At 45.8% G+C, this 27,455-nt stretch overlaps 1 protein-coding gene across 1 annotated transcript in view; it reads right to left on the reverse strand.

Annotated features, from left to right (window-relative positions):
* Window positions 1-12,216: 12,216 nt before the first annotated feature.
* Window positions 12,217-27,455, reverse strand: part of TMEM145 (transmembrane protein 145) — a 104,358-nt gene continuing 89,119 nt past the window's right edge. Inside the window, exons 8-15 of the mRNA XM_088453160.1 lie at window positions 23,362-23,430; window positions 23,129-23,209; window positions 21,821-21,899; window positions 18,982-19,075; window positions 18,356-18,528; window positions 17,332-17,452; window positions 16,670-16,861; window positions 12,217-14,878 (exon numbers count right to left, since the gene is read on the reverse strand). Coding sequence (XP_088309286.1) covers window positions 14,642-14,878; window positions 16,670-16,861; window positions 17,332-17,452; window positions 18,356-18,528; window positions 18,982-19,075; window positions 21,821-21,899; window positions 23,129-23,209; window positions 23,362-23,430 — 1,046 coding nt within the window. The 3' untranslated portion in view covers window positions 12,217-14,641. The remainder of the gene's footprint in view (window positions 14,879-16,669; window positions 16,862-17,331; window positions 17,453-18,355; window positions 18,529-18,981; window positions 19,076-21,820; window positions 21,900-23,128; window positions 23,210-23,361; window positions 23,431-27,455) is intronic.

Below are 27,455 nucleotides of genomic sequence, written 5' to 3' on the forward strand. Positions count from 1 at the left end.
TTGACTTAAAGTGGGACTGGAGTAGTTTTGTACCCTTCCTTTGACCGGCTTTTTCTCCGCCGCCTGAAAGGCAAAATGGCCCAAAATCGGTTCGAAGTTAGCACTGAGCAAGTGCTTTCGAGCAATACTGGTCCTGTAATTTTAGGACCTATAACCGCAAGCTTTTAAAGCAAACTAAAATCTCCATTGAATTAAAGCAGGACCAGAGCAGTTTTGTACCCTTACTTTGACCGGCTGTTTCTCCACTGCCTGAATGTCAAAACGGCCCAAAATTGTTGTGAAGTTAGCTCTGAACAAGTCCTTTCCATCCATCCTGGTCCTGTAATTTTATACCCCATGGATCTATAACCGCAAGCTTTTAAAGCAAACTAAAATCTCCATTGACTTAAAGCGGGACCGGAGCAGTTTTGTACCCTTACTTTGACCGGCTATTTCTCCGCCGCCTGAAGGTCAAAATGGCCCAAAATTGTTGTGAAGTTAGCACTGAACAAGTGCTTTCCAGCCATACTGGTCCTGTAATTTTATACCCCATGGATCTATAACCGCAAGCTTTTAAAGCAAATTAAAATCTCCATTGACTTAAAGCGGGACCGGAGCAGTTTTGTACCCTTCCTTTTACCGGCTATTTCTCCGCCGCCTGAAGGTCAAAATGGCCCAAAATTGTTGTGAAGTTAGCTCAACAAGTCCTTTCCAGCCATACTGGTCCTGTAATTTTTGACCCCATAGATCGATAACCGCAAGCTTTTAAAGCAAATGAAAATCTCCATTGACTTAAAGTGGGACTGGAGTAGTTTTGTACCCTTCCTTTGACCGGCTTTTTCTCCGCCGCCTGAAGGGCAAAATGGCCCAAAATCGGTTCGAAGTTAGCACTGAACAAGTGCTTTCGAGCAATACTGGTCCTGTAATTTTAGGACCTATAACCGCAAGCTTTTAAAGCAAACTAAAATCTCCATTGAATTAAAGCAGGACCGGAGCAGTTTTGTACCCTTACTTTGACCGACTATTTCTCCGCCGCCTGAAGTTCAAAATGGCCCAAAATTGTTGTGAAGTTAGCTCTGAACAAGTGCTTTCCAGCCATACTGGTCCTGTAATTTTTGACCCCATGGATCGATAACCGCAAGCTTTTAAAGCAAATGAAAATCTCCATTGACTTAATTTGGGACAGGAGGAGTTTTGTACTCTTCTTTTGACCGGCTTTTTCTCCTCCGCCTGAATGTCAAAATGGACCAAAATTGTTGTGAAGTTAGCTCTGAACATGTCCTTTCCATCCATACTGGTCCTGTAATTTTATACCCCATGGATCTATAACCGCAAGCTTTTAAAGCAAATTAAAATCTCCATTGACTTAAAGCAGGACCAGAGCAGTTTTGTAACCTTACTTTGACCAGCTTTTTACCACCGCATGAAGAGCAAAATGGCCCAAAAGCGGTTCGAAGTTAGCACTGAACAAGTGCTTTCCAGCTATACTGTAATTTTAGACTCCATTGATCGATAACCGCAAGCTTTTAAAGAAAATGAAATCTCCATTAACTTAAAGTGGGACCGGATGAGTTTTGTAACCTTACTTTTACCGGCTGTTTCTCCGCTGCCTGAATGTCAAAAAGCCCCAAAATCTGTGTAAAGTTAGCTCTGAACAAGTCCTTTCCAGCCATACTGGTCCTGTAATTTTATACCCCATGGATCTATAAATGCAAGCTTTTAAAGCAAACTAAAATCTCCATTGAATTAAAGCAGGACCAGAGCAGTTTTGTACCCTTACTTTGACCGGCTGTTTCACCGCTGCCTGAATGTCAAAACGGCCCAAAATTGTTGTGTAGTTAGCTCTGAACAAGTCCTTTCCATCCATACTGGTCCTGTAATTTTATACCCCATGGATCTATAACCGCAAGCTTTTAAAGCAAACTAAAATCTCCATTGACTTAAAGTGGGACTGAAGTAGTTTTGAACCCTTCCTTTGACCAGCTTTTTCTCCACCGCCTGAAGGGCAAAATGGCCCAAAATCGGTGTGAAGTTAGCACTGAACAATTGCTTTCCATCCATACTGGTCCTGTACTTTTAGACCCCATGGACCGATAACCGCAAGCTTTTAAAGCAAATGAAAATCTCCATTGACTTAAAGTGGGACCGGATGAGTGTTGCAATTTTACTTTGACCGGCTGGTTCTCCGCCGCCTGAAGGTCAAAATTCCCCAATATTGGTGTGAAGTTAGCTCTGAACAAGTTTTCTCCATCCATACTGGTCCTGTAATTTTAGACCCCATGGATCGATAACCGCAAGCTTTTAAAGCAAATTAAAATCTCCATTGACTTAAAGTGGGACAGGAGGAGTTTTGTACCCTTCCTTTCACCGGCTATTTCTCCGCCGCCTGAAGGTCAAAATGGCCCAAAGTTGTTGTGAAGTTAGCGCTGAACAAGTCCTTTCCATCGATACTGGTCCTGTAATTTTAGACCCCATGGATCTATAACCGCAAGCTTTTAAATCAAATGGAAATCTCCATTGACTTACAGCGGGACCGAAAGAGCCTAGGGACCCTTCTTTTGACCGGCTTTTTCTTTTGACCAGCTTTTTCTCCACTGCCTGAAAATCGGTGTGAAGTTAGCTGTGAACAAAGGCTTTCCAGGCATACTGGTCGTGTAATTTTAGACCCCATGGATCGATAACCGCAAGCTTTTAAAGCAAACTAAAATCTCCATTGAATTAAAGCAGGACCAGAGCAGTTTTGTACCCTTACTTTGACCGGCTGTTTCTCCGCTGCCTGAATGTCAAAACGGCCCAAAATTGTTGTGAAGTTAGCTCTGAACAAGTCCTTTCCATCCATACTGGTCCTGTAATTTTATACCCCATGGATCTATAACCGCAAGCTTTTAAAGCAAACTAAAATCTCCATTGACTTAAAGCGGGACCGGAGCAGTTTTGTACCCTTACTTTGACCGGCTATTTCTCCGCCGCCTGAAGGTCAAAATGGCCCAAAATTGTTGTGAAGTTAGCTCAACAAGTCCTTTCCAGCCATACTGGTCCTGTAATTTTTGACCCCATGGATCGATAACCGCAAGCTTTTAAAGCAAATGAAAATCTCCATTGACTTAAAGTGGGACAGGAGAAGTTTTGTACCCTTCCTTTGACCGGCTTTTTCTCCGCCGCCTGAAGGGCAAAATGGCCCAAAATCGGTTCGAAGTTAGCACTGAGCAAGTGCTTTCGAGCAATACTGGTCCTGTAATTTTAGGACCTATAACCGCAAGCTTTTAAAGCAAACTAAAATCTCCATTGAATTAAAGCAGGACCAGAGCAGTTTTGTACCCTTACTTTGACCGGCTGTTACTCCACTGGCTGAATGTCAAAACGGCCCAAAATTGTTGTGAAGTTAGCTCTGAACAAGTGCTTTCAAGCCATACTGGTCCTGTAATTTTATACCCCATGGATCTATAACCGCAAGCTTTTAAAGCAAACTAAAATCACCATTGACTTAAAGCGAGACCGGAGCAGTTTTGTACCCTTCCTTTGACCGGCTATTTCTCCGCCGCCTGAAGGTCAAAATGGCCCAAAATTGTTGTGAAGTTAGCTCTGAACAAGTCCTTTCCATCGATACTGATCTATAACCGCAAGCTTTTAAAGCAAATGGAAATCTCCATTGACTTACAGCGGGACCGAAAGAGCCTAGGGACCCTTCTTTTGACCGACTTTTTCTTTTGACCAGCTTTTTCTCCACTGCCTGAAAATCGGTGTGAAGTTAGCTGTGAACAAAGGCTTTCCAGGCATACTGGTCGTGTAATTTTAGACCCTATGGATCGATAACCGCAAGCTTTTAAAGCAAATAAAAATCTCCATTGACTTAAAGCGGGACTGGAGCAGTTTTGTACCCTTAGTTTGACCAGCTGTTTCTCCGCCGCCTGAAGATCAAAATGGCCCAAAATCAGTGTGCAGTTAGCTCTGAACAATTCCTTTCCATCCATACTGGTCCTGTAATTTTAGACCCCATGTATCGATAACTGCAAGCTTTTAAAGCAAATGAAAGTCTCCATTGACTTAAAGTGGGACAGGAGGAGTTTAGTACCCTTACTTTGACAGGCTGTTTCACGGCCGCCTGAATGTCAAAATGGCCCAATATTATTGTGCAGTTAGCTCTGAACAATTCCTTTCCATCCATACTGGTCCTGTAATTTTAGACCCCATGGATCTATAACTGTAAGCTTTTAAAGCAAATGAAAATCTCCATTGATTTAAAGCGTGACCAAAAGAGCCTAGGGACCATTCTTTTGACCGGCTGTTTCTCCACCGCCTGAAGGTCAAAATGGCCCAAAATCGGTGTGCAGTTAGCTCTGCGCAAGTGCTTTCCAGCCATAATGGTCCTGTAATATTAGACCCCATGGATCGATAACCGCAAGCTTTTAAAGCAAATGAAAATCTCCATTGACTTAAAGCGGGACTGGAGCAGTTTTGTACCCTTATTTTGACCAGCTGTGTGACCAAAAGACCAAAAGAGCCTAGGGACCATTCTTTTGACCGGCTGTTTCTCCACCGCCTGAAGGTCAAAATGGCCTAAAATCGGTGTGCAGTTAGCTCTGCGCAAGTGCTTTCCAGCCATAATGGTCCTGTAATATTAGACCCCATGGATCGATAACCGCAAGCTTTTAAAGCAAATTAAAATCTCCATTGACTTAAAGCGGGACTGGAGCAGTTTTGCACCCTTACTTTGACCAGCTATTTTTCTGCCGCCTGAATGTCAAAATGGCCCAATATTGGTGTGAAGTTAGCTCTGAACAAGTGCTTTCCAGGCATACTGGTCGTGTAATTTTAGAACCCATGGATCAAAAACCGCAAGCTTTTAAAGCAAATGGAAATCTCCATTGACTTACAGCGGGACCGAAAGAGCCTAGGGACCCTTCTTTTGACCGGCTTTTTCTTTTGACCAGCTTTTTCTCCACCGCCTGAAAATCGGTGTGAAGTTAGCTGTGAACAAGGGCTTTCCAGGTATACTGGTCGTGTAATCTTAGACCCCATGGATCGATAACTGCAAGCTTTTACAGCAAATGAAAATCTCCATTGACTTACAGCGGGACCGAAAGAGCCTAGGGACCCTTCTTTTGACCGGCTTTTTCTTTTGACCAGCTTTTTCTCCACCGCCTGAAAATCGGTGTGGAGGTAGCTCTGAACAAGGGCTTTCCAGGCATGCTGGTCCTGTAATTTTAGACCCCATGGATCGATAACCGCAAGCTTTTAAAGTGAATGGATATCTCCATTGACTTCAAGCGGGACCGGAGGAGCCTAGGGACCAGTATTGCCATCTGGGCTGTGGACGGACAGAGCTGCCACTCAGTCTCTGATGCTGTTTAGTTAGAGACCATTTCACCAACCAGTTTGTTCTAGGACTGTGAGTGACCATCACAGATAATGGGAGGAACACAAAGACCCCCACTGATAGTACATTGGTTGTATTCCAGCCAAAGGCCCCACTGAGCCATCATACCGAGCCGTGTGTACATTTATGTAGGAAAACTTTATATGAGCTGTTAATTCCTATATCAGGGATAACTGTGCTGTATGTACTAAAACTACTGTGACATCTGGGTTGAATCTTGCTTGTTGGATTCAGTCCAGTTATAGTGAGTCTGTTATACAGACCCAGGTATGCAGCGTTGTCACAGCAGCTTCTAATATGTGTGGTATCATTAGCTATAACCATACTGGCCTTGCTGAGGACACATCATTATAGCTTAACACCAGCATTGCACAGCAGGGGGCTGGGCCATGGTGGTGCAGATCACGCAGCCATGCCCCACACACTTGTCACTTGTATCTCACCCCCGATATCTCTCAGACAGGAGATCAAAGAAGTCAGTAAGTAAATAACAGGTTACTTAATTCTCATCTATGTCACCACGCTTCTTACACATGTCCCTGAGTATCAGTGTTAGAACCTGCTAATGTTAGTGTAATGAGCGCAGCATTCTGCAAGTCTTTATATAGTTACTGGTATAACTGAGAGTTTTCTCCCCCTTCAGGTCACTTACCTGGGGTCTTAGCTGTGATCCATCCAGTGCGTCCAGCTTGGCCTCGATGTCCTTCTACAATAACATACACAAGACAGGTAAGAGTGGTTACTACATTTTAGCATATAAATGAAGATAATGTATGAAGGAGCTGAGGGCCTGATTCACTATGGAACGCAACTGTGAATGCAATAGCAATTACACACGCAGTTCAACTGTGATAGTATGCTAATCCATTGCGATTGCAATGCACTACATAAGGACACCCACTTTACCTTACACACCCAGTGGCGTAACTAAGGGGGGTCAAGTAGGCGTGTGCCCTGGGAGCAGCAGGACCGGCGGCACGGGGGGCGCCGTAGGCCACGGTACCAGCCTGTCCTAGTTAGGCAGTGTAGTGCTGACCGCAGTGAGTGCGGTCAGCACTACACATTTACACAGGATCGGCGCTAGGCTTCCCTGCGCCCAGCGCCGTCCTGTGCTGCATAGCCGAGCCCCTTCCCTCCCCCTCAGCGCTTACCCAATAGCGCCATGTGGAGGGTGGGAGGCGGGCACTGGCTGGTGCTTTTTTACACACACATCGCCACCAGCCAATGAGAGTCAGACAGACTCTCATTGGCTTCTGCGCCCACTGCAAGAGCCAGGCTAGAGCTCACTCATAAGTTCCGCCTTCCGGCTCCTGCAGTGGGTAATGGGAGAGACGTCATGAATCCGCAATGCAACTCAGACACATGCGCAGAAATAAAGCATAAGAAAAAAATAAAAACACATTGGTCCTCACAGGAAAAAACACACACTTTGACCCCTACAGAAAAAAAAACACATTGAACCCCGACAGGGAAAAAAAAACATTTGCCCCCACAGGACACAATAAAACACACTGGCTCCTACAGGAAAAAAATAAAACACATTAGCCTCAACAAAAAATAAAATAAAACACATACTGGCCCCCACAAAAAATAACCAGACAAACACATTGACCCCTACAGGACTAAAAAAGAACAACACATTGGCCCTCACAAAAAAATTTAAATACATTGATCCCCACAGGAAAAAAAAAACAAAAAAACACACATTGACACCCGACAGAAAAAAAAAACACACATTCGTCTCCACAAGGAAAAAATAAAACACACACTGGCCCCCCAAAAAAAACACATTGGCCCGCACAGAAAAAAAATTAAACACATTGGTCCCCACTGGAAAAAATAAACACAATGGGCTCGATTCAACTGAACGCGAATTAAATAGTGTCGGGAGGGAGCGCCCGAAGCTACTGAATTCAGCACGTTGTTAGGTCGGAGAATGCCGGTTTTCCCACCCCTTCGCACCTTAAACAGGGTGTTTAGTTGTGAGAACTGGCATTCTCCGGCTAAACTTCCCGGCGTGATACAGTTTCCGTCGTGCTAACGGCAGAAAACAGCATCGCGCCTGGACTTTTGCATCCCATGAGGAATGAGAGAAGAAATCCTTAATCAGGCTTAGCAGCGCGATTAATTGAATAACTCCGGTAGCTCATTCCCGGCGCAATTCACTTCGCGTTTAATAGAATTGAGCCCATTGGCTCCTACAGAAATCAATAAAACACAATGGCCCCCACAGGAAAAAAAAAAACACATTGACCTCCGACAGGTTAAAAAAAAAAAAACACACTGGTCCCCCACAGGAAAAAAAACATTGGCCCCTGTAGGAAAATCAATAAAAACTAATTGACCTCTGCAACAAAAGCAGTGTATGTCCCTGCAGTGGGCAGGATGGGAGTAGTAGTCAGAAGTGGGGGCAGGATGGGAGTAGTAGTAGTGGGAAATAGGGGTGGTGGATGGAAGTAGTAGCACATTTCAGGGGGCAGGACTGGAGTTGTAGTAGTGTGGATCAGGGGGCAGGATGGGAGTATTCGTAATGGCAGAGCAGGGGCAGGCTTGGAGCAGTAGCAATGTGGGACAGGCTGGGAGTAGTAGTAGTACTTCAGAGGAAGGGGCAGGATTGCAGTAAAAGTGGCTGGGGGAGGACATGCTAATATTGAGTATTATATGTGGATATGTCATTTATTATTTCAGAAGTGTATATATAAATGTTTTCATAGAACTCTTTGCTTTACATTTGTTTCTCTCCTTGTGTAGTAGTGTGGAGCAGGGTAGCTGTAGTGGTGGGAGTAAGGGGGCAGGATGGGAGTGGAAGAAGAAGCTGAACAGGAATTACCTCCACACTCCACTGTCACCTCAGCTCATGGGTCCCGGCTGCCTCCCCTCTCTTAGCGCTGACAGCCAGAGCAAGTATGTTTAGAAAGCCCCTTCCACCTTGTCCCGCTCCTGCGGCTCCTACTCCATCCCAGGCACAGCTGCACCGCACACCCGTCCCCACCTCCTTGCATGGTCCACGTCATCTCCCGCAGCCCCAGGAGAAGGAATGGGCCAACTCAGCTGCGACCATGCCACAGAGAGGGGAGCTGACGGCAGGCGGCGGAGGCCGATAGAGGGGGACACTGCAGACTGATGGTGGAGCCGGGAGCTTCCGGTTTCCGTAACTTGCGTTCCATAGCAGAACGCAAATACTAGAACCGCGGCTGCCGGCAGTCAGTGTCTGCCCAGCCTGGCCGGTAGTGTCGGCCAGCCCAGCAAAGGGGTTAATGTGGGTGGCCCAGCGGGAACTTTCCCGCTTTCCCGGCGGCCCAATCCACCCCTGGTCCTGACCACTCCTTTCCTGCTCCTCTCCTCCTGTCCTGACTCCTCCCCTCTATACTAACCCCTCTCATTCTGCTTCTCTACTCCTACTCCTCCCCTTTCTTAACCCCTTTTCTCGTGCTCGTCTTCTTCTGTCCTAACTCCTCCCTTCCTGCTCCTCTCCTCCTGACCTAACTCCTCCCCCCCAGTCCTAACTCTAGAAACTACTGCAGGAACTGTTATATTTGTCTACTTACCACCCGCTTCTTAATCTCCACAATCTCTCTATGGAGGATGATCATATCGGCCCTTCTTGCTCGCTCATCAAGCCACTGCAATTCCTCCTGGGATCAGACAACATAATATTATTAGCTTAGGTCACACCACTCCCATGATATAAATGCAAGCAGAGTGTAGCCAGAGGTGCAAATAACTTCAGTGACAAGGCGCATTAACCATATGCTTCACCAGGAGTTTTCCCGGTGGGCAGATATCTCATGGGGCTGCTAAATTATTTAGAATACATATTATTTTTGTTTTGCCCCTTTTTCAGTCTGTGTAGGCTGTCCGGGCTCATCAGGACTGGCCCTGATAGAAATATGCTTCCTGTTTGCTGACCACAGCCCCTAGGACAAGCCACCTGTCTGCTACAGCCGCACATATCATGTCAGGGCTGTTCTGTCCCTCACCCTACTCCTCCCTCTTCCTCCACAACAGCTCAGAATGGCCTGCACCTCCTTCCTGTACTACACAGCAGTGAGCTAGTACCAAGGGTCCCAGGCTGCAGATACTCTAGCCTGGCTTCCTCCCCTGCTGGTCACCACACAGTATGCAGAACTCAGGCTGTGCCTTGTTATGTCATCCAGAGGTGAGCAGGCGGGTAGTGTTATGTATAGCTAGAATGCTACCTGTGCCTGTCCAGCTGTGGTGGGATTACATGTGGTGGTCATTGGGATGCTTAATGTACTGTATGGCAGTCACTGGGATGTTCATGTAATGTATGGCAGTCACTGGGATGTCTATACTGTATAGCAGTCATTGGGATGTTGTCTGTACTGTATGGCTATTGGAATGCTGACTGTACTGTATGGCAGTGACTGGGATGATGCCTATACTGTATAGCAGTCACTGATGCTGTCTGTACCGTGTAGCAGTCAATGGGATGCTGTATTTTCTAGCAGTCACTGGTATGCTGTCTGTACTATATAGCACTCACTGCGGTACTCAAAATATTTTGTGTGAGTCACATGATTATTATGTGTAATGCGGCTAGGGCTATTTGTTTGCTAACCACGCCTTCATTTGTGTTGGGCCCGTCTACATATTACATATTTGTTCCCATCTGCGTGAGGCCTCTTTCAGAAATTTTCCAAGTACCATGTTAGTTCCCCTTTCCGCCCCTGCTGATAAGTGATGTGGGAGACTAACCAGGATTATGGAGGAAATGTATCACACCTTCTACAGAGCGGATAAGATAATGGGTGGAGACGTTGCCTATAGCAACTAATAGCTTCTAGCCAGCATTTATCCAGTACTTTCTATAAAATGATAGGTAGGTGATTGTTTGCTAAGGGCAACTCACTTTTTAGAAGGCTTGATACATCTCCCCTTAAATCTTTTACTATAGCGTCCATTTTAGGACATCCCTCATCTATTATAGGATAATGAAACATAGTTGATGAGACACTGAACAATAACTATTGCGTAGGTATAGAGATAACACTGAGATAATCCCCAACTACATATATTACCCTATGTTCAACTACATTAATACATCTGTAGTAAATGATTGCTATATTGGATTACACATTACATGTATACATATATGTGTGTGGAGCTGGGATACGTACATATATTGTTTCCCCCATGTGGATTAGACCACACCTAACAATGACAGCTTTTACCAATTACGTCTCATATGATGGATAGTAGATAATATAGTTATTATAACACTGTATTGCATTACCTTGCCCACTCTGTTCGCCTCGGCCTTCAGTTGTTTCTTTATCTTCTTTACCAGGTTCTTCCCCTTGATGACTGGAATTGGGGGTAGCTTAGTAGGCCTCTCCATCTTTGGGACATGTTGGTGGGAAGTTGTCCCCTGGTCCTTCTGCCTCCTCTCCGAATTTACCAACTGTGCTGGTGGCTTTTTGAAGAGTACTGACATCCACAGACTGAGTGTCTGGGCCACAGATGGCTAAATTAGCCAAATCAGTAAGGCTAATATTCGTAGTCATCGTACACCTCAATGAGGTGCCGAGACCTCGCTATCTATGTGACGGCTACTTGCTTTGGTCGCTGTTTTAGAAGAAAAACCTCAATAAACAACTAGCTACAAGCAGCCCAAACTGACACTGGCCCACAAGCTGCCTAAGGTCTCCTACACCAAGTGGCTGTGACATCACAATCAGCTGTAGTGTGACAGCGTCTGGGGCTGGGCAGCCACCTGGTGTAAGGTGCAAGAGACATTTCCTAACGTGACATGAAATTGTCCCTCATTTCCTGAGGGAAGAATAGATCAGTTTTCTTCTTTATAAATGGTTACACATTGCACAGTTATGTTGTTACATAGAAACCGTGAAAGCTAATATTCACATTTTCACTATATCGAGGCTGTCATCTCCTTTGTTTTCTTATTGAGATCTACAGTAATAATACAACCATGTGTTTGTGCTAACTAGTGTTATACAGCTACAGTATTAATATAGCCATGTGCTTGTGCTGACTAGTGTTTTACAGCTACAGTATTAATATAGCCATGTACTTGTGCTGACTAGTGTTATACAGCTACAGTAATTATACAGCCATGTGCTTGTGGTGACTAGTGTTATACAGCTACAGTAATAATACAGCCATGTGCTTGTGGTGACTAGTGTTATACAGCTACAGTAATAATACAGCCATGTGCTTGTGGTGACTAGTGTTATACAGCTACAGTAATAATACAGCCATGTACTTGTTGTGACTAGTGTTATACAGCTACAGTCATAATACAGCCATGTGCTTATGCTGACTAGTGTTATACAGCTACAGTATTAATATAGCCATGTGCTTGTGGTGACTAGTGTTATATAGCTACAGTAATAATACAGCCATGTGCTTGTGCTAACTAGTGTTATACAGCTACAGTATTAATATAGCCATGTGCTTGTGCTGACTAGTGTTTTACAGCTACAGTAATAATACAGCCATGTGCTTGTGGTGACTAGTGTTATACAGCTACAGTAATAATACAGCCATGTGCTTATGCTGACTAGTGTTATACAGATGCAGTAATAATACAGCCATGTGCTTGTGGTGACTAGTGTTATACATCTACAGTAATGTCACCTAGGGCAGCTTAGGAAGTGAATCCCATGCAGTTTATCACATGCGTGTATTCCCTCACATTACTGATGGCCAAATCATGTACTCACTGATTCTATGATATATTGCCCTTATCACATATCTCTGGATTCCCTTTTGGAGGGACAGGTACTCAGTACCTTTACTGCCTCACATTACCACAAAAACATATTGAGGTTGACTTGTGAAAAAAGAAACATCCCAGATAAATTAAGAACACACAATTTTTAAATATAAAAATGAGATTTATTAAGCAAGTCATGTAACACCCTTGCCGGTCATTGTGCAGTATGCAGTGCTTGGTTCTGCTACAGCAGGGATAAGAGACCTCCTCATAGTATTTAGGATACACTTGTAAAGATGGTTGTAGTACATTATGTTGACATTTATTAGGGTAACATAGTTGTGATGTCAACATTAAACATGTCATAATGTTCATAATGTTGACATTAACCATGTCGACAATGTCTTCTTTGTCTAAAGCTGGGTACACACAGGAGCGATATTGGGCCAATTTGTCATTTCCGCCTGAATTGGAACGACCATATCGGCCGTATCGCTCAGTGTGTACAACCATTTTGTGGAATGAAGCAATATTCAGACTATCAATTCAGTAGGTACTAATGGCAGCAATGTGGCTGGAGGCTCCTCATTGGCTGAACTTCATGTCTCAATTATGTCACTAGTTCCCAGAGAAAACCCGGTGTGCATAGACGACAGGTCGCCATAAAGGGTACAAGCAACAGCGGACAATGATCTTTGAATGGAGACGATGGTGGGTCATGTTTTGTTACCCATGCATTGGCTAGCATGCCATCTATAGAATTATCCCAAGCAGGTGACTTGGTGTTTCCTATATATACAGAGAGTATATGTACAATTATACACCATCTGTAACATCGCAGGGAGTGGATAAAAGGAGTCACTGGCAGCTGGACTGCACCGAGGTGCTTTCATTTCACTATAAAAATAGGCAAAACTCAATCAGACATTACACATGGGTACACAGAACATGGTTAGAAAACATGCCTCAGAGCATTTATGTAATACGGTATCTAATAGTATCCCACAGCTATGCCAATGTCCTTCTGATATGTGCTCCATAATATGCTACTCATAATACCCCCTTATCCCCTCTCACCCTTCCCATTTGTGCCACTGGTTTTGCTTGGACAAGTGAACACACCAGTTTGTTAATCATTCATCATTATATACAAATAGCTGACACATGAAACTACAATGAAGAGAAATAAAATTACGGTTGAAACAAGAAGAGAGAAGAGCAAACATCAGGAGCATAGAAATACCCATTGTGAGAATCAAGATGGAGAGATCCAGGAAACGACAGATAGATGGGATGGAGAGATCCTAGAAACTACAGATAGCTGGGATGGAGAGATCCAGGAAACTACAGATAGCTGGGATGGAGAGATCCAGGAAACTACAGATAGATGGGATGGAGAGATCCAGGAAACTACAGATAGATGGGATGGAGAGATCCAGGAAACTACAGATAGATGGGATGGAGAGATCCTAGAAACTACAGATAGCTGGGATGGAGAGATCCTAGAAACTACAGATAGCTGGGATGAAGAGATCCTAGAAACTACAGACAGATGGGATGGAGAGATCCAGAAAACTAAAGATAACTGGGATGGAGAGATCCAGGAAACTACAGATAGCTGGGATGGAGAGATCCTGGAAACTACAGATAGATGGGATGGAGAGATCCTAGAAACTACAGACAGATGGGATGGAGAGATCCAGAAAACCACAGATAGCTGGCATGGTGAGATCCAGGAAACTAAAGGTAGATGGGATGGAGAGATCCAGGAAACTACAGACAGATGGGATGAAGAGATCCTAGAAACTACAGACAGATGGGATGGAGAGATCCAGAAAACTAAAGATAACTGGGATGGAGAGATCCTGGAAACTACAGATAGCTGGGATGGAGAGATCCAGGAAACTACAGATAGCTGGGATGGAGCGATCCAGGAAACTACAGATAGATGGGATGGAGAGAGATCCTAGAAACTACAGACAGATGGGATGGAGAGATCCAGAAAACCACAGATAGCTGGCATGGTGAGATCCAGGAAACTAAAGGTAGATGGGATGGAGAGATCCAGGAAACTACAGATAGATGGGATGGAGAGATCCTAGAAACTACAGACAGATGGGATGGAATCCTGGAAACTACAGATAGGTAGAATAGTGAGATCCAGGAAACTACAGAGAACAGAAGATGTGAAATTATCACAATACAGAAAAGAGTTTATATTTAAGCAGCTACACAAAAAAATAGAATAAGGACAGATAGAATATTAAAATGAATGAACAAAGGCCATTACAGACAGGATCTGGGAAACTAATACATTGATTATGAATAAGACAAGACCCCAGACAGAGGCACAAACGTAGGCACATAACTATTTGCTTGAATATTTCTGCTCATGCACACACAAACATACGTAAGAAGTATGAAAATATATACACATGGATGTGTCATTATAAAGAAACACCCACTCAGATAAACGCTTACATATTGTGTCCACACACACACCGAGTCAGCCTGCCCATGTCTGGCTTACAAAGGTCCATCTTGTCTCAATAAGGACTGTAGTCTTCATTTTCTGTCACCATGGCCTACATCGGCTGGGGGCCGGCTGAGCGTATACTAAAATATTCAGGAAATCCATTCTGGTGATGGATTTGGGGCGCGTGGAGTTGTTGGAGTCCCCCAAGCTGTGTCTCCCCGACTGGCACTTTCTGGTTTCCAGCAGCTCCGCTCAGTGATGGTGGAGTGATCACATGATGCGAGTCAGATGTCAGCTGGGAATAACACTGGCCCAGGGTCACTGGGTATTGCACTGGCTTATTTATCTGAGTGGTAGAAGAAAGGAATGATGAGAGTGAGCTGGGACAGAGCAAGGTCAGAGGACAAGTGAACGTTGGAAAGCTGGATCAAGAGAATTGGTAATGTGGAGAATTCAATAAATGTACAGAAGTTCCCTGTAGTTCATATAAGTGAAGCTTCTCTAGCAAAATCTGTGATGTATGCATTACAGGCTCAGGCAATCTATGGCTATCCACTTCTTTTCATAGCAGGACTTGTAGTTCCACAACTGCTAGAGTGCCACATACTGCCTTCAAGGGGTAAATTTACTAAGATGGGAGTTCTATTTAAGAAGTGATGTTGCCCATAGCAACCAATCAGATTCTACTTCGCATTTATCTAGCACCTTCTAGAATATAATACCTGGATTCTGATTGGTTGCTATGGGCAACATCACTTCTTAATAGAACCCATCTTAGTAAATTTACCCCCAAGTGTCACTATAGACTGACAAAGCATCTCAGGGATCAGGTGTTGCAGGTCAACAAATAGCATATTCACATATCCCATTATACAGAGGTCTTTGAAAGGTCACTAACTTAAAATTCAGGTTTATTCAATTTGGACAGGAAGTAAACAAACAGTGAAATCATGGATCATCGAATTTCAGTCCATTACAGGAATGGTTTCTTCATTGTGCTGTTCACCCTCCCCTCTCTTTACATGTCTGTCTCCGCTCCCGATACAGGACCACCCTTGCATCCTCTTTGTCACAGAAAACCTCACTGACAGCTCAATTAATTTTCAATCCCCTTCTAGCACAAATTACACATTTTATAGAGATCCACCCCCTTCTAACACCATTTCCAGAGCTCCACTCCCTTCTAACACCATTTCCAGAGCTCCGCCACCTTCTACCACTATTTTCACAGAGCTCCACCCCCTTTTAACACCCTTTTCAGAGCCCCACCCCCTCTAGCACTATTTCCACAGAGCTCCACCCCCTTGTAACACCCTTTTCAGAGCCCCACCCCTTCTAGCACTATTTCCACAGAGCTCCACCCCCTTGTAACACCCTTTTCAGAGCCCCACCCCCTTCTAGCACTATTTCCACAGAGCTCCACCCCCTTTTAACACCCTTTTCATAGAATGCCCACAACCCTAATGCACAGACACTCCCTGTGTACAAAGCTCCCAAATTTTGTTCTTGTCCTTGTCTCCTGATGGTTTTGTCATGCTGCTGACTCCTTCCAATATCTACATCGTACGTGCCGTACCGTCCACAGTTACATTACACACTGCATGTTATTACGCATGTTCAGGGCTGTACCCTTTGTCTATATAGCTACTGTGGAAATTCAAGACCTCGGTAAGATCTCTGTATTTTCATTGTACTGTATCGTTATCTGTGACTGAGCATTTATTTGGAAGATTAGAGTGGTTATTTGATTATAAGGTTGTTATGTACAATTTTAAATTGTATTATAGATATTATTTAATAAGCACACTGATGATCTTTCATATCTTTCATATCTTTCATGACACAAGCATTCATAGCTGTCCATATGTTTTCTTTTTCCAAGCACTTCCGATCTGTGGCTTTAACTGGGTAATATGACAAACGCTTTAATAAATGCCGACGGATAGATAAGACATGTCCTTTATTATCTGCATTATCAGCTATTTTTGGCTTTAAAGGGCTCCATGTATCATTGTTAAATAGACATACCTAAGAGACAGTCTGGTGTACACATGATTAAAAGTGAACATGAACCCCCAGGAGTAAACATGATGCACAATGATAATAAATGACATATATTGGCAACAAGAATCCTCACCACTGCAGAATTCCCATTGGTGCTAGGAATAGAGAAGAGTTCGGTGACATTGGGAACAGAGTCACTGATAAATGTGACGTTGCCGTAAACGTGATGGGGAAACTTCTCTGTGCTCTGTTCCATGATTCCAATCTGAGACGTGCGCACGTGGTACGGGAAATTCTTGTTGGCTGCAGAGGGCCTAGTGATTATCTGAGAAGCGACAGAGGAAATAAATAGGACACACAGTGTAAGGTCTAACAAAAGAGGGAAAAAATGAGTATGGAGAAAGGTCATAAAGTGATTCATTGAGATTACTCTGCTTTCAGGTCCACCGTGTCTCTGCGGGAGGGTCGCTCTCTTCCGCCAGATCTCACCCGGTGACATTACCTGTCTCAAGCTGAGCCACAGAAAACACTTTCAGCTAAGTAAATAGCAGACATCGACTGTTTGCAGCATAGACAAAAGGATCAATAACCCTGCCGAAACCTTTCTTTATCGAGGTCTCCATTGCCACTAATATACATCTCTGTACTGCCCCCCCCCCCCCCCCCGAAAAAAAATTCATTAGTAGCTGGAGAGCCGCTCTGTCTGAGACAGCATAGGGTTGTTAATGTCAGAGCTGGCTACTGTTACACATACATCATTCTACATGACTGTATCACACAGAGGATCCTACTCACCAGGAATACCGCGTGTGCATAGAAGTGGATTCCCAGCTGGATCCCATTCACAATCTTCTCACGGGCCCATTTGGGTATTCCAAAGTTGGCAATCAGAGCCATGACAGGCACTGCAAAGAACCTGCCATCAAATATACAGGGACATTTATGAAAACTGGCGCACAGGAAAAAGGTACTGTCACTCAAACAGTACAGTCCCTGCCAATTAGACTGTGAGCCTGATTCACAGATGGACGGAATTGCACAAGCGCACACAAGCGGCTGTGCAGTTCTGTCCATTTAAAATGCAGGAGGAGGTGTCACACACCTCCTTGCTGTATTTGCGTGATCCCAGGGCAGGTCGCAGCCTGGAGTCACCATCAAAACAATTGCGACCATATGTCCCTAAATGGGCCCCTTGGACTTGGCCTCACCCTTCCCTGCCTTGTGCAACAATCTGTCAATATATATAATCTCATAGTGCACTATGGGCCTGATTCAGAGATGTACGCTAACCCGATGGTTAGCGCACATCTCCGATGTTTGGAGGACTGCGCATGTGCTCCAGCCGCAGCCTGATTGACAGGCTGCAGCATTTGGGAGGCGGAGCGAGGGCGTTCCCTGGCAGCGTTCCTAGAAACGGGAGGGACGAGGCCAGGGTTTACGTGGGTGCACGCAGACTTCCTGGCCTTGGAAGCTGCCAGGACCCAGCCAGGCTGCGGGAAGCTTTAGCTCCCGCAGCCTGGCCAATGGAACATCGAGAACAATCGCGACCATTGATGGTGACTGATGGTGACCTGGGTCGCAGCGCTGGGATCACGCAAATGCAGCAAGAAGGTGTGTGACATCTCCTTCTCTATTTGCATTTTAAATAGACCGAATTGCACAGCTGCTTGTGTGCGGCTGTGTAATTCCGTCCATCTCTGAATCAGGCCCTATATTCCCCTCACATCCTTCACACTTCATGTACCTCAGCCACAGACTGTACATTGTCTACGTGTTTAATTGCCTTGTTACCACTGTACTCTATCTGCCGGACACTCACCAGAGGGTGTATGCTGCAAAGAAGGGCACGTAGAAAGCCTGCTTCTCGGGGAAATGCTTGAGAGTCACTAGTACAGCGTAACAGAACCATATGTAGGCCAGAAACTGCAGGGCGATGTTCCCGTAGCCAGCAGGGGACTCGTACGTGTACAGGACCTGAGCTGGGTCAAAGAACTGAGAAGACAGAGAAACGTTATTGGGCTTCATGTATTTATAGAGAGCCAGTGCAGAGACAGGGAACTAAAGATGTGTCCACATGTGTCCGTGCGACGGAGGTAAGATGTCACGTTAAACATAATGTGTGAGAGCGCCGTGCGACTCGGTAGTGGCGAGCATCTTTTTGTGCAACTATTTACCTTCAAATGCGTCTTATTCGCAAATAGAACGCACAAGCAGCTTCTGCTGATTAAAATGATACGCGGCATGCCTATATTCTGTGAGCGACTGCCGCTGTATCTGCATGCGAAACGCTACGTTACAGTGTCAGCAGCTGCAGTTGAAGGTAAAAAGTCGCACCAAGAGACGCTCAGCGCTACAGGGTCACGCCACGGCATGGCGCCACTAGAAGGACTGTGTAACACGCAAGGAAGTAAGATGTATGTGGACACATCTGTATTGACTTATTACCTGTGCCTCATGTATGAATAGCACCGTGTGCGTCACTGTGTACAGTGTCATGTAGACAGATAACTTGATGGATCCCAGGTGGCTGATGCGACCTCTGCAACAAGAAACATAGATATAGGAGGTGACATATGGGACATAGGGCAGGCTGGTCTGGCAGTGAGTATGGGTAACGTGTGCAGTGTGTGACAGAGGTTTGCTGCTGTCATGTGAACAGTCATGCATGGAAATAATGCCGTGTTCATTTTTGTGCACTTGTCTCAACTTTTTCTATTGGCTGATTAGATTTGTGGATTACTTTGGGTGAGATGTATTCAGGTGTCATCATTACCAACATTGTACAATCATTTACAGTGAGTCAGGGAGTCAGAGCAGGAGATATTATAGCAGATGTACTATTATAGGGGATGTACTATTATAGCATTTTTAAAACCAGGAACATTTGCAGGTTTTAAATAGAAAATCATTAAATAAATCCCAATCCCAAAACGTTAGCTGCCATAGACTAACACCCCCCTGCCAATGGTGTAGGGATTACATGAACATGCCCTACATGTACTTGGACCATTCTTTCCAGCTGCTTCCATCTCCCGTTGTACCTCTCCAGGCATAAGGAGAGTGATGTCTACATGAAAACACAGGACCTGATTCACTATGGAACGCTAATGCGATTGCAGCTGAGATTACGCACGGTCTGCTGAGAAAATATGCCAATGACTGCAATCACAAAGCAGTTGCACAGCCAGCATAGAGACTCCCACTACCGCTATCTCACGTCCGTAATACTTTGCAGTCCTGCGTATACATCGGGAACATCGAGTAACATCGGTCCCGTCACGCATATTTACAGCAGAATTGACCGGTCTCAGAAATTGCTAACCTCGTCGCATGTGTATGCCGTCAGAGTGGCTAATTTATGCACGCCCACGCAACGGCGTTTAAACTGAAAGGCACGCCTGCTTTTCTCTGGCCATCCCCGTCACCCCTCGTCCCCATTCCCAATGCTAACTCGCACACTGCAGTACTTGCGCCGATGTGCGTACGCTGTTGCAGTTGCGAACCCTGATGAAGCAGGCCCTAAGTACGGTGATGGGTTTATGGTTGGGGATTGGGGATTAAGTCAAAAGCAGCAGTAAGGAGAGTCCCTATCTTTTCTCTCCAACCACCCTGGTCTAGTCCCCATCCCCTGCTCCCCTAGTCCTGGTTTGTTTCTACCCAGAATTATTATTTTTATAATATTCAGACAAAGTAGCAGAATTTATGGTTTAGTGATTTGAATGAGCCAAGCAAACTCCACCACGAAGACGTTACAGATTTCTGTTTAATAGAACTGGAAACTTAATTACTATCCACAGTGATATTTGTCATTTCCATGGTTAGTGACAAATGGGAGACGGGATTAGTAGAGGGCCTATGGGCCTGATTCAGACCCGGTCGCTAGCAAGCGTTCGGTCGTTGCTGGCGATGTTTGCTAATGTGCGCATGCATCACAGTGCGCGAACTAGTCCGAGCGATCGGGAAGCGCTCGCTCGCCCAGCAAAGACAGCCCAGTGGAATGAGTGACAGGAGAGGCCGTTTGTGGGTGGTAACAGGGGCAGGCCAGTAGTAACGGAGGAGTGGAGGTGCGAACACAGGCGTGCCTGAGTGTTTCAACGCCGTTTCATCGGCGTGCATAATTAAAAGGCTGCGTCATAGTACATGTCACCTGGCTGGTTTTTATACTGAAGTGATCGCTGTGCTTGCGGTAGGGTATGCCTTGCCGTGCGATTGCCTGACTTGCTTGGTGTGTTCCGAATTTGCATACGCTGGGAGCGAGCGTATGCATCTAGCGACCGGGTCTGAATCAGGCCCTTTGTGAGGACCAACAAGTGAGGCTGAGGGATATTTAAACCATTTGAAGAATAAGCAGTAACAGTTTGCTACCTACAGCTCTTTCCATACATTTAATGTAAATAGGATGATATCATTTCAGTAAAATAAAATCCAACACCAATGTGTATAGTAACACTAGTTTCTAGCGTCAGACCCTTTCATCGTTCACTAGAAATGACTGTATTTGCCTACTTGGTAGATGCACAAGGTATTTGTTGTTGCTCTCAGTTCCCCTCAACTTCAGCATAGTGAAAATACAGATCACTGCTTCCTACAGTTGTACACAGACTTTTTCGTGCCCTGTGACAGAAAGAGTATTGGTGCCCCCCACCCTCATTTTTCAAATTGGGACATAAGACACGCACATGAAAAAGGGGCATGGCCTCATAAAGAAGGGCCATGACAAATCTGATTTGTCCCGAATGATGATGAAGGGGTACCGATACTGTTGTAGCCCTGTTATACAGGTGTCACTGCCAAATACAGTGTGAATCCAATGGCTGCATTGACAATAATTACGCAGTATAACTCACCAGCCCTAGATGTAGGAGTGCACTGGTGAAGCTGCACATGCCAGTGTAGATCACTGGCTAAAGGTATAGAAAGAGAGCTACTTGTACTGTATATGCAGCAAATATCAGTGTCAAGGAGATCTGTGTATGTAACCTGCACCTGCAGCTGAACTCACCAGCAAGGGTACTCCAGGTGTGCTGGTAACACCTGGGTCAGGAATTGGTGGCTGTGTTCAGGCTGCCATAAGAAATTGTGGGGCAGATAGCTCCATGTGTAAGGTGTCTGACTGCCATGTGAGAGGTGATAGGTTCAAGTCCCAGGTATGACAGTATTTTGAAATGGTGAACACTATCATCACAGCCTTCATGCTGCAGCACCTGTATGTACCCGGCCTCTAGGGCCGAACCTGTATTAGTGCAAATCTTAGGTGAGCTGGGGGTGATACCAGTCCTCTTACCTCGTCACCGTAAATCCTTTCCCAAGTAGAATCAGCATAAGTAGAAAGATTAGGAAGCTGGCCGAGAACAGCAGCTTCGCTGTAACAGAGACACAGAGCTGAGGATACCCACATTGACCTTAGAGCACATGTAGCAATACACTAGCAATCAAATGTTTATATACAGTAGGACTATGAATGTGTGCATGTTCGCTGTTCGCTCTGTTGTGTTTTTTTTATTACTTAGTTTTGTTGTTTAATTGTATAAAAGAATCCTTCAAACATAAATAGCAACTGGAAACTGATAATCCTCATATCTAAAGGTGCGTATCTACTTGCCGATAGAGGAACGACAGTACCATTACAACATTGTAATCGTACAGTCGTTCCTTATCCTGTAGGTGCCTACACTGAACAATATGTCGCTCAGTGTAGGCTCCCTCCCTCATCCCCGAACATGCTCAATCTGTTGTTATCGGCAGATTGACCAGCATGTTCAAGCGATGATTGTTGTCAATAAAAAACGACCAGCGGGAGCGCGCATCGCTGGTCGTTTTCGACATTTTCAACCCGATTTGTGAACGATTAATGAGCGACTGAATGATAACGATGTCATTATCGTTCAATCGCTCATTGTAATCGCCTAGTGGATACGCAACATAAGAGTTAGATAGAAAAGTAGTGAGGTTCCGGGGGGATTTGCGGCAATGCGCATTTCTGGGTATTGCAGTAGGTGAAATCCCTATTACTTTTGCTCATACTTTTTATGGACTGCGAGCAAATAAGCAAGGCTTTAATACCCAAACCCCCCACAATGTGCCATCAGTACCCAGCGTCTAACGAAAACTGCCCCTATGTTTCCTTTCCCTTGGGCTAATCTTAATAGCTGCTTATACAGCCTATCATGGAACAGAGTAATGTCAACAAAGTGGACAGAGGTCCTTACTCTGGGTATGTAGTAACAGACCGATGGGGCAACAGCAATGTGTTCCTTGCCTATAAAACACTATCAGGTATATTTACTAAAGTGCTAATTTTTAGAAGTGGAGATGTTGCACATAGCAACCAATCAGATTCTACTTAACATTTATCTAGAACCTCCTAGAATAGCCAGAATCTGAATGGTTGCTATCGGCAACAGCACCTTCTAAATACCTGCACTTTAGTAAATATACCCCTATATATACACTAATAATAATATATACACTATAATAAGTATACAGACAGTGTAGCACCAAATACAGGTATCTGCCCATACATTTACCCCTAGCTCTATCTATGTACCTTTTAATCACCTAAATTATAAATAGCAGTATACATTATACCAACCTAGTACTTTGATACTGGGGCTGCCTACTCCATCCTGCGCGTACTGCCCCCAGTATATACAGAAGAAGACCAGGCTGAGCACTAGGAGAAACACAAGCCGTTATATACACTGTATGAGCCTCTGATGGGAGAACGAGACACAGACAGTTGATGAGGAACTGTCGGCAATAGGAAGCGACAAGACCATAGGAAATGGGACAGTGATGGCTTTTACATGGAGTCTTGTAACTCACCCTCCACTCCAGCTGCCGCCATAAACATCTTGTACGTGGTGTGGAGAAGTTGGCGCCCTCGCAGTATATCTGCTCAGAAAATGGAGTGATGCAAAATGTAATCCCCACACAACTAATACACGTGGCAATAACACAATATGACTGCACCTAAAACATGCAAACACACAATGCAGCAATACAATTCACATATTATACCACACTCAGAGCGCCAAAAAAAATGGTCCAGCTGGGTCACACTCACAATGATACCATTACTGCATAGGTGTACGCATACACCTATCCTCAAATCACGCCAAATAGCCCGGTTTATCGCACCACAGACTTTGCTACATAGTCGCGCCAAAACACTAAACTTAAATACCTAGGCCCTGATTCAGAGCCGGACGCTCTGACAGAGCGCTCGCTCTGAATCAGGGCCGTCCTTCTTGATATTTAGAGCGGCCTCCTGGCCGCTCGTATAGCTGTGGGTGACCACCCACAGCTATAGCGAGTGGCCTGGAAGATGGTCGCGATGGTCAAGACCATTGCGACCATCGGGCTTGCGATGAGACCCTTGTGGTAGGGTCTCGTTGCCGCAAGCCCTAGAGTGCCGAAAGCCCTCCCACTGACATCACTTGTGATGTCAGTGGGGCAAGCCCCAGACTGTAGGCATTCCCATCTGGGCAGGCACGCCCACCAAAGGGGGCGTGCTGTCACTCAACATCGACAGCACGCCCCCTTTGGAACGAGACCTGGAGCGACGGAGTGCCCGTCGCTATCCGGGTCTCACGCATGCACACGACGGAGCCGGCTCCGTCATGCGCATGCGCACTGGGCCAACATCGACCCGCCTGCGACCGTTCAGCGCTCGCGAGCGGGTCTGTATCAGGCCCCTAGTACATTATAAGCGAATTAAGATTCAAAATTGAGGAGAATGTAAAAAAAAATTAGGAAAAAGTGCGTAGCATGGGAATCGCACCATAAGGAACAGGTGTATGAGGACAAATCTGTATTAAAAGAAATCTGCTATGTTATATATAAAATTAATTGGTCTGTTTGTTTGTTTGTATGTATGCTTGTCTGTCCGGTTAGGCATTCGAACACCCCTGCACCGATTTTGATGAAACCAACACGAGGTGGTCCAGTTGGATCCTGGCCAGGTTTTAAGGTCACGGTCGGACCTTCCGTTGGTGTATGCTGGGCAGAGCTTTGACCTGGGGAGCCGGTTCTGAGCCTTCCACTGGATGGATTTTACGAAAACTTCACAGTGGGAACACTGGATCCCAGAAGACACACTAGGGGTTGAGGTTCCAGTCAGACCTCCCGTAAGTGTACGATGGGCAGAACTTTGACCCAGGGATGCTAGGCTGAACTTTGAGCCTGTTCTAGGGGCCTTCCACTGGATGGATTTGGGTGAAAGCTTCACAGGGGGGTGGTAATTGGTCTGGGGTGCCTAACAAGGGCGTCTGAAAGATTTTATGTTGGGGGGGGCAACATAAAATCAATCCTCTCCTCTCTCTTCTTCTCCCCTCTCCTCCATCTTACCTAAGCGGCGGCCACGGACTGTCAGGGGCTGTGCATACTATAAAGCTGCACAGCCTTGACAGTCCGTGGCCACTGCTCCTTTCAAATGTTTTGGGGGGGTGAGTCGCTCCCGTTGATGCTTAATGGAGTGGTTGGGGTCCCAGTCGGACCTCGCAGCGGAGTGTGCCGGGCAGAACTTTGACCCAGGGAGCCTGTTCTGGGCCTTCCACTGGATGGATTTGGACAACATCACATAATAAAACTTAATAAATTGAAGATTTAAACCCGGCAATGCTGGGTACTTCAGTTAGTTTTGTATATAATTTGCTCTCATGACACTACTACAGCACTGCACCTTTTGGCCAGCAGGTGGCAGATCAGTTCCATAAAGCTTAAGGCACTTTTAGAATGGAAGAAAAAGTAAGCAAAAGATAATGGCCCTCATTCAGACCCACTCGCGAGCGGCTGTCCGCTCGCAAGTGGGTCGATGGTCCCCACTGCGCATGCGCACGACGGAGGGAGCTCCGTATGCGCATGCACGAGACCCAACGAGCGAAGGACTATCCTTCGCTCGGAGTGTCTCATCAAAGGGGGCGTGCTGTCGATGGTGACTGACAGCACGCCCCCTTTGGTGGGCGTGCCGGGGGCATGCCTGCCAGACGGAGGCGTTCCCAAGGGAACGCCTACCGTCTGAAGCCGGCCCCACTGACATCACTAGTGATGTCAGTGGGAGTGATTTTGGCTCTGATAGAGCTAAAATCACTCCTGGCCTTGCGGTTGAAAAACTCAACCGCAGGCTTTTGCTCGCAGTTTCGATGGTCGCGATGGTCACGACCATCGCGACCATCATCCTGCACGCTCGTATATGCTGTGGGTGGTGACCCACAGCTATACGAGCGTCCAGGAGGACGCTCCATATTAATGGAGGTGGGCCCTGATTCAGAGAGAGCGCTCTGGTCAGAGCGTCCGGCTCTGAATCAGGGCCAATAGCTTTAAGCCTTTAACCACTGAACTGACGATTTAGAAAAAAGAAACTGCTCAGAAATTGAGGGGTTTTTTTATTTGAAAAAGCTTGCTTTAAAAGTTTTTTTAAGAATATAGCAAAACATTTTATTTTTAAAAAATATATCTAGGGGGTGTATAGCATACCACCAGTGGTGGATTTTACCTAGGGGCTCCAGGGCTGTAGCCCCTCCAGTAAAATCTGCCACCTCAGTGAACCAGTTGCAGTCCATGATTGGCTACACTGCGACAGTCAGTGGCTTCCCATTGGAAGCGCTACCTGACAGTCACATAAACAACAGGCAGTATCAGGGGGAGGTGTCTCCTCCCCCTGGTACTGCCAATCCGGGCTGCTATTAGCAGAGAGCGGCTTCCAGTAGGAAGCCGCTACTCTGTCTTTTGGCCAGCCAGACCTGGCTCCTAGGGGCTGCAGACGATGCAGCCCTTTGGAAGCTGGTGATATGCCCATGTGCGGCTCATTGCCGCTAGTGCACATGCGCCGGTCCCGGCGCCTGTCAAATCCATTACACAGGCACTGGGACCCGGCCAGGAGCCTGTAAGTCAGTGATTCCCAACCTCGGTCCTTAAGGCACACTAACAGTCCTGGTTTTAGTTATATCCATGATTGTGCACAGATGGTTAAATCAAAATAACTGAAGTACCAATTAAGTCACTTGTGCTCAAGTATGGCTATCCCGAAAACCTGGACTGTTAGTGTGCCTTGAGGACCGTGGTTGGGACCCCTGCTGTAAGTGTTACTTCTGTACCCTCTCCTTCTCGGCAGCCCCCCTCATCTAAGAGGGTAGGAGCCGCCGCTGCACCTCACCCATCCTCCATGTCCAAAGGCCCCCGTTATATAATAACTTCCCACCTCTATTGGCTCTAGACCCCTGGTAGTCATAAATCCTATTAATATTAAAAATAATTGTAAGGAAGGGAGGGTTAGGGGGTGGGTTAGGATACTTACCTAGCCCCTGTTGGGATTCTGAGCACCGGGATGCCGCTGTCGCAGACCCTCCAACATGACCCGTTCCATTAGGTACAAAGTGCTCCGCTCCTGGATTTCCCTCTTAATTTATGATTGCAGACACCTGTGCTGAAACACTCTTCTCATCAATTACCTAGTTCAACACAGGTGGCTGCAATCATGAATTAGGTGGGAAGTCCACATTCCATGTACCTAATGGAACGGGTCATGTTGGAAGGTAGGCTGTCGGTGTTTTGACAGATGGCATCCTGACTGCCGGTCTCCCATACCCAACCCGGGACTTGTACTGAGATGCCCACCGGAGCCATCACAGCTGTCGGCAACTGCGTACACATGAGCAGCATCGGACGCAGATCAGCCAAACATCGACTCCCCGAGCGAGTCTATGGTCACTCAGCTTGGCTGCCGCAACTGAGACACCAGAGCCCCGTTATCTGCGTGCTACACAGCCAGAAACACGCCCCAAAAACGACCGGGACATGCCTCCGTTTTAGCCGCCACCTCCCACAAAACGTTTGCTTCCTGTCAATCAATTCCGTACATATCCTCACTGCAACCGTAATCACAATTCAATCGACGCGCATCTGTATTGCGGCTGGGA

Source organism: Taudactylus pleione, unplaced genomic scaffold, assembly GCF_031769625.1.
Source record: "Taudactylus pleione unplaced genomic scaffold, aTauple2 ptg000572l, whole genome shotgun sequence".
NCBI lineage: Eukaryota > Metazoa > Chordata > Amphibia > Anura > Myobatrachidae > Taudactylus > Taudactylus pleione.